At 44.8% G+C, this 8,174-nt stretch overlaps 1 protein-coding gene across 19 annotated transcripts in view; it reads right to left on the bottom strand.

Moving 5' to 3' along the window:
• LOC113206668 (sodium channel protein para) overlaps positions 1-8,174 on the bottom strand; it is an 81,304-nt gene that overhangs the window by 29,472 nt on the left and 43,658 nt on the right. For 18 of the 19 annotated variants that reach the window (XM_052273644.1, XM_052273643.1, XM_052273645.1 and 15 more), the window contains 6 exons: positions 4,909-5,064; positions 3,480-3,685; positions 2,417-2,545; positions 1,199-1,290; positions 894-1,106; positions 441-817 (listed from right to left, as the gene is read on the bottom strand). In XM_052273644.1, coding sequence (XP_052129604.1) covers positions 441-817; positions 894-1,106; positions 1,199-1,290; positions 2,417-2,545; positions 3,480-3,685; positions 4,909-5,064 — 1,173 coding nt within the window. The remainder of the gene's footprint in view (positions 1-440; positions 818-893; positions 1,107-1,198; positions 1,291-2,416; positions 2,546-3,479; positions 3,686-4,908; positions 5,065-8,174) is intronic. The other variant, XM_052273661.1, reaches the window with a different exon arrangement.

Raw genomic sequence — 8,174 nt, 5'->3', positions numbered from 1 at the left:
AGTACGTCCGAGCGATCAGGCGGTTCGGGTGGAACACTGGAAACGCAAGTGTGTGAATGTCGCACACTTCTAGGTGTGTGAATACCCATTCGTACACTTAGGGGGGAGGGGGGGGGAGTGTGAATTTACTAGGAAAAATTCACACCTTTACCCCTCCAAGTGTGCGAATGGATATTCACACACCTACAAGTGAGCGACATTCATACACTGGCGATTCCAGGCAAGTTTATATTTTGAAGAACTTTTCGAAATAATTTCTTTAGAAATTGTTACATAGCCTTTAGTGACTTGTGCAGGATTAAATTCCAGCACACCCAAGTAATGAACATTTTTCACTTAAATTTTCACGAAAATGTAATAAAAACAGCTTCAAATAAATGTTATTGAATTAATGTAATATTTTTTTTTAACAATAAGCACCTCATCTTGACTCTACTTACTCTTATAGCCTCCTCTTCGGCGGCCTCTTCCTCCTCTGCCTTCTTCTGGAGCTCGTCGTACGACATGGCGACGATAGCGAGGATCAAGTTCACCAGATAGAACGACCCGAGGAAAATGATGACGATAAAGAAGAGCATGTGCCAGGGCCCGGCTGAGCGCAGTACCAGCTGGTAGAGGTTCTCCCAGTAGTCTTGCGTCATGAGCCTGAAGGCGGAGAGCAGCGCCCAGCCGAACGTGTCGAAGCTGGTGTAGCCATAGTTGGGGTTGGAGCCAAACCCCTGGATGCACGTGTAGCCCGGCTCGCACATCCCGGCGCCCGATGAGTTCCCGCACAGCGGGCAGTCGCGGGCGTCCTCGTCGTTACACTCCCAATTTGCTGCAGACAATCAAAATCGTGTGAAATTTACAATTTGTGGACATAGTCACGTCAGCGTTGTTTCAGCTATACTCACTTTTGTTACTAGCATGAGCAAACCAGTTCGCGTCGGTTAGTGGGCCTGCAGACCCATCATTGGGAAAATTTCTAATACATTTTTGTGTGAGCACACCCATGTAGATTTGCAGGCCCATAAGCGCAAATACAGAAAGAGAGAACATGGTCAAAATGATCACATCCCGCAGATTTTTCACGGATTCTATCACAGCACCCACGATGGTTTTCAGACCTGAAACAGACGAACGGAGGGTGTAGGGGTTTCGCCCAATTTTTTCGTCGAAAGATTCATAGGTATTTCTATAGGTATAGGTTCATCCTTACCAGGTACAATGGCGACCGTCTTGAGAGCTCGAAGCACTCGGAAAGTCCTTAAGGCTGCCAGATTTCCCAAGTCGATTCCCATTGTGATATAACTGCAAAACGCCAAAGGTTAGTCAGGCAGGGAAACATGAGAGTTCTTTGGTTGCTGTCTCTAAATCTTGTCATCCCAGGATCTAAGGTTCTGGAAAGACAGTAATTTGACTATGTATTTTGGTTAACCTATCTAAATATTTAAGATTTGTCTAGTCACAAACTTTCATATTGTAACTCTAAAAACTCTCGTAAATCTAGATACAATTATACGCCACCATCCCGACAGCATTGTCAGATAAACACACACAGGACGAGAATACCGGCAACAGGTATCAGAAATCAATCTTCCAATATCGGACCGGGCCCACCCATTTGATTGATATGACACGGAAGGCTTCGGAAGGGGAGAATAAATGCCCCTGAACACTCGTCCACTTTTTCAACAACTCCTCGGATCGATTTACCAATTCTCTACATTCTACACACGGGTGTAAAGGTGTCGCTAAATCAAATTTTAAACACTCAAAGAAGGCTTTTACGTTAGACAGTACACGATACTAGAACTACAACGGCTAAATTGACAGTACGGAAAATATCTCCATGGGTCTAAATTAATTAATGTACACATGTGGCCTCCGGAAAACTACTTGTCAAACGGAAATCGACTTCTGCGTCACAAGGCATTAAACAACATGTAAAAAATTCCCAACATCTAACTGCAAGGTAGAACAACCAATTAGAAAACTCAGCAGTATATAGACAAAGCTCAGTTTTCTATTCTATACATTTTGCCGTACATCTACTGGTGTGCCTTGCCTCGGTTTGGGCTGCAATCCTACTTTTTATTTCGAGGTTTCGGGCGAAACCATTTTATTCCAAAGGTATTTTACGCGCCAGCCACTGAAGAACTGGTGGGAAGAGCAGTCCAGATTCCACTAAAAATATTTCAAATCGGAAATAATCAGGGTCCAATAGGTTTGATTGATTCAATAAAGAGCCATTAACATCATCTCATCGAATCAAACTGGTCCACCGCAAACAGTCACCTGATCTACGAACTCATACACCCCAGTATAAAGGAAGTACAAACTATTTACCTTGGACTGTCAAAGAGGATGTACCCGTTTTGAACTTTAGCTAACCCTTGGAGTCGCTCTACAACCGACTCCACACACATGTACTTACGCTAAAACTATGACAATGAAGTCCAACCAGTTCCATGCATCTCTAAGGTAGGTGAACGGCTGTAGGATGAATCCTCTGGCCATCACCTTTACGGCTGATTCAAATGTGTAGATGCCGGTAAATATTACTCTGAAAGAAAACGCCCACACCAACAAAGTTATTCGCACACCCAATACTACTGACAGACAGACAGCCGTCTCTACGCAGCTGAATGAAAATAATCTACGGTCAATATTGTACGATAAAACTTCACTTATTCTATAACCTGAGGATGTATCTATAAATCTACGTGAAAACGTTAACACTCACACCAGGAAATACTATATATTCTAGACAATTCGGAGAGAAACTAATTTGGACATAAGGAAAAAATTGTTTCATTTTTTCCTCACGTTTCTAACCATTATCGAAAGATACTCTGATTATCTATGGTAATTCAAAGGGCTACAATTATAACACTTATAATCATAATAATTTCCACAGATTCTTTGCTGTCGATTGCTTTCCAAAAAGCACTACTTTTCGAAAACAATATACGAATGAAACAATACTACACAAAGTCTAAGTGAATTCATAAAATGCAATGGCTGCTTAGGTGTCCAAATACTATCATCATATATACACTGCCTTGAGATAGTAAGTGCTGACTGATTTCATGGTACGACAAACAGAAAAATGAAATGAAACTAAGCGGGAAAGAGGAAATTAATTGTGAGTAAGAAGGGAAAAATCCTTAAAATTCTTGATCGCTTAGGTATACTGATAAAACATGTGTTCAACCGACAAAAATTTCTTTAAAGTGCCCAATTGCATTTGGAGCAGAAGAAATTGAATCTTAAAAGTGCATGGTCAACTAGTTATTGAACACCTGATTTATCAGTGTAACTGGAACTATCGATAAAACGTAGTAAGAGTAGCAGAATCAGAGAAATGTACATTGACTTGCAAAATCATGTAGACTTAATAACAGCAAAAGGTACACATGTCCACAAATACAGTCGTAGTTTCTTTTGTCAAGTGCAATTTTCGAATTCTGCTCGATTAGTTTTATTTGGATGCGTACTCTGTTGACTCGACTTTTGGTGAGCTGGGCATTATCATGAGGATACAGTTGGTGAGGATAGTGGTGATGATGAAGAGAGAAAAGAGCGGGTGGACGAGGATGTAGATTGCCACCCGGCGGATGGGGTTGAACGGGTCCAGAATCCATAGCGCGTCCGTTGCCGAAAAGCGAAAGATGTCCTTCCCTTTGCTGATCACCACAAATGTCTGTGGGAAACACAAAAGAAAAGAGAAATTAAAATTCAAGTCTATCTCGTTAACCAATATTAGCTGAAACATGGAATTTGCGAAAACACACACGACAGAAATTGCGGCCTCATTTTGCAGAGTGCAGCCGCGTACGCATAGCGCGTTCCCCGTTCCATCCGCAAGGGGTCGTTACTGCCCCCACCACTACCCCTTCCCTGCTGGGTTCCTGCAGGGATGACGTCACGCGCTCCTCAATGGAGCCGGCCCGGCATGCCCCGCTAGCCTTGCCAGCCCGTGCGCGGCCTGCCCTCCTATCAGGGTGTCTGCGTCCTCAGTCATGGGGCGGCTGTCCCTCTCATCGCGTCCTGCCCTTTCGGCTCGGCACCAGCGTGGCGCCGCCATCAGGCTTCCTCCGCCTTCGGCCTTGATCAGGGCTCCAGGAGCCGCCCCCCCCCCCTCCTGCCGGGTAGTAGCGGCCTTGGCCACTCGCTGCCAGCAGAGACGGACCAAAAGGATTTGAAGGCTGCCAAAAGGCGACGTTCTCGTTTATTGCCGGGGCGATGCGGGCTCAGCGGGCTGTCGCTATTCTAACCAGAGAGCTAGCACTATCAGGAAGCTAGTGTTCCCTTTACCGTAACAACTGAGTTCTTTGACAAACTACGCTGTACTTACTTGATCCTTTACTTTTCAAGTACAATTATCTTGAAAAGGCACAGTGAACTTGGTCCAGGAACTCAGTTGTTTTGGGGTGCTCCTTACCTTCTCCAGTACGAAGCAAAATCCACCCGCTTTATGTATTTGTACGTTTTTGAGCAAACGTTCGAGCTAGGTTAAACCTACGTTTTGTTTCATTTATGTTTGTGCGCCAAATTGCATAATTTCTTACAAATAAACGCACAAAATTGTTCAAAATCATCGCAGATATGTGTGCGAACAAAATTATTGCTTAAATTCGTACAAATAAAAGATAGAAATTAAGTTAGTATTGAAAAGATCTGACTATCTGTGTCACCTTGGAATTTCGATAAGTAAAGTAGTTTTACTCATTTTAATAACATGGAACCTCTCAAATTTACACGTAAAATTACTGAAAGGGCTGTACACTGCGCAACTTTGAACGTTTTTTTTTTTCAGCCACAAATTTTAAAGGGGAGAAATAATTTACAACGTAGCTTGGTTTAGCAGAAAATTATACCTCCAGCCCATACAGTACTGCCCAGGCACTCGAACTTTAGACCTACCCGCTGGTTGTGGTAGAAGGGGTCGATGTCCTCCAGGGGCGTGGAGGCCAGCTCGGCGGGGAAGTTGCCGTGCATCCTCACAGGTATGGGCACGCCCTGCTCCAGCGTTGCATCCGGCTGCGGACCCTCGTCCTCGTCCGAGTCCTCGTACCGCACCTGCGAGAAGCCGCACCACCGTCAATACAGCACTTTTGTATACTCTCCTTGAAACTGGGACAAAAAAGTTACTTTTGGATGGACCTAATGTTGTAAGGTGAGAAACGAATGAATGTCTCTAAAGCACCATTCAATTCCTTTACAGTCAATATCTAGGCCATAATAAGCATATGTTTCTGTATCAACCGTGGCATGAAATTTAATGACTTGCTGATTTGAGCATGCCAGATGAGAGTGCACAGTACTTATTGTGTCGCACTGTTCCTGCCTGGTGAGGATGTTTGGTGCAATGACTGACTACATTTCAACTTAGTTTTTTACTGCTACACTAACCCGAAACTGAAAACTACAAAATATCTCGCTACCACAATGTTAGAGGAATACTGTACGTATACTAAAATGACTAAAACTTAAAACTCTGTAACTTTACAAATCAACTGTTGTTTTTCCTCAAAGCAACGTATCAGAAAAGTTTTCGTCAGCTTGAATTCTATTTGAAATACTGTACTCAAATATAAAGGAACAATAATGACTTCGTGACGGTAAGTTGGCTAAGCGATAGCAAAGCCCAGTACTTCGCCGGTCCGAAAAGTGATTGTTTGTTTGTTTGTCTACACGATAACTCAAGAACGTTTTCGCGTTCGACTGTATCTTTGAATACTTTAAAAGTGTTCAACAGTAAATTTGAACACTTTACCACATGCCCTGCGGCTCATTTACGGTACCTAAGATTTAACATGGGAGCGTCACCACATAGTGGTCACGCACAGGAAACGTGTGAAAGTGTCCAAAGGTTCTTGGCCAACCCTTGTGTTAAAACACTTTTAAGTTTTCAACTTTACTGTTAGACACTTTTTGGTATTCAACCAGTCATACACTTGAAAGTGTGCAACATAGAGTTGAGCACTTGCATGTGCACGCCAGTTAAACACTTTATTTATCAGTGAACGAATTTGATTAGTGGTCTGAATATTTAAGTGTTGTTTATGCACTATTAAAAACCTGATCGAGCTCGAAAATGGACATTGTAGGTAAAAAATTGACCTCTTAAAAAAGGCGCGGGTCTGTGTATGTAGTTGATCCGTGCGCATGCATGCATATATTGCTCGAGTCTCACTACTTTTGCTGAAATTGTGTATTTTAATGGCGCAAAATTTAAAAAATGACCATAATTATTGTTGTTTCTATGACGTCGGAAGTCGGCAGCCACTCAACTATGCACTCCACCAGAAGGTGTGTTGTGATCGCTGCTGAGCGTTTTATTTTCCATGCCGAACTAGCGCATCTCGAGGGGGCCACCACTCGCGTAATCCTGTGTACAGATGAGGGTGTAATCCCTACGTAATCCTTATCTATTCCGTGTAATCCTTGACCAAATTTTAAAACATAATCACAAAATTTTACCTTATTGTCCAAATTTTATGGTTTTAGAGCCTGAAATTCAACAAAATTCACGTGTAATCACTCAAAATTCACGTGTAATCCCTGTAATCACGTAATCCTGTGTACATCCTCAATCGCTGTGGTGGCCCCCTCGGCGCATCTGCTAACTCATATTAAATCATCAAACTTTTTAATGTTATCCCCATGTTGATAACAATCTTATGTTTAACACTCATCTAGTATTAGACATCAATACACCCAGTTTTAACGAAAATAGTGAGCCTCAAGCAGCCATGCATCCATACATGCACGCTTCAGGCATGCAAAATGCAAACCCAATATGAAAACTCTTTGGAAAAAAAGGCTAAAACGCAGTGTCTGTATGGCACGTTGTCTTAAAAGAGAGCCTGGTGAGGGTTTTCCTTTCGGTAGTTCGAGTAACATGATTACCAGCGTGCGTGTGTAGTGTGCAGTCCACAGGGAAAGCCCCCGGGACTGAGCGAGGAGGCTGCCCGACCGCCACGCACCACTAAGTGAGATTAATGTTGTCATATTGTCAAGCGTCCTTCGCCAGCTTGGCAAATTAGCCGCAAAATTTTTGTCCAAGGGGATATTAAAATTCCATGTGATATGAACACTAGTGTGAACAGCTAGGTAAAGAGATTAGTGTTGCTGACTTTCAGCAGCAGTAGCCGGGTACTCATTTCTTACAACCATACTAAACAGGGTGTTCTTTTTAGACAGTCCCCCAAAGACTGTCTCTATCAGAAGGAAAAGTCCCCCCCCCCCTCCCCTCCTTGCTATCTACAGCGCAGAGCGGGCGACCGGCGGCGTGTGTCATTATGTGGGTTTGGGCAAAGCATGCTGAGCGCGCGGCCGGGCGCTGCCACCCGCTCTACCGCTGCCCCACCGCTGTAGCTAGCTACTTGAGCTGTACGAAAAACTCCGGAGGTTTGTGGCCTGGTCAGGGGTACTGCCTCTTTCTTAACCATGCGGGCTGATTTTTTGATTATACTATACCGCGTTGGCGTGCGGATGGATGGCCGGCCATGCTTACCTTTGCCAACCGTGAAACATGAAGGAAGGCGCCTAGTGAGTAGGCAACCCGCCCACACTCACAAATGCTGGACAGCACAGTATAAGCCAAAAACGGGGGCGGGGTGACGGTACCTATGGGCCACCCTGAATAACTATTTGTTTTCACCCCGGGTGGAGGATGAGATGGAGGCTTGCGCCGACACTTCTGTCAAGAGACCCTCCCGCCACGGGGCCCTGGTATTTCCCTGGAATAGTTGTAGCTCATCGCCACCGGCTGGACAAGAGACCCACGCGGCGCCCGCTCGGCCCCGGCTGGCCCGCCCCGGTCAATAACAGAGCGGCAGCGGAGAACTCCCCGGCCGAAAATATGTTTAAGGAAGTTGATCCTGTAATCCTCTTCTCACCAAGAAACTGTAATATTTTTTCTCGACGATGAAGAAGCTCGTAAACCTGATCCCCACAGCCCACCCCGCTTAACTCCTTACGCCTCCACTCACAGCGCGCAGCACTTGCTTCTCTCCCGGCCTGGCCTGCCGGCTTGGCCAGGCTACACGGCCCAGGGTTGCACTGCTGGGACAGTATCATGTAGGGAGCTCTCGCCCACCCTGGCCTGGTCGCTCAGCGCGTTCAGCCGGTTCAGGCCGGTTTTGGGGAGGGAGAGAGAGACAGAGAGGGAGGGAGAGGGAGAG

The sequence above is a fragment of the Frankliniella occidentalis genome, unplaced genomic scaffold (genome assembly GCF_000697945.3).
Source record: "Frankliniella occidentalis isolate FOCC.00 unplaced genomic scaffold, Focc_3.1 Scaffold290, whole genome shotgun sequence".
NCBI lineage: Eukaryota > Metazoa > Arthropoda > Insecta > Thysanoptera > Thripidae > Frankliniella > Frankliniella occidentalis.
Note: the sequence above shows the minus strand (reverse complement) of the source record. Positions and strands in the feature narration are given on the sequence as shown.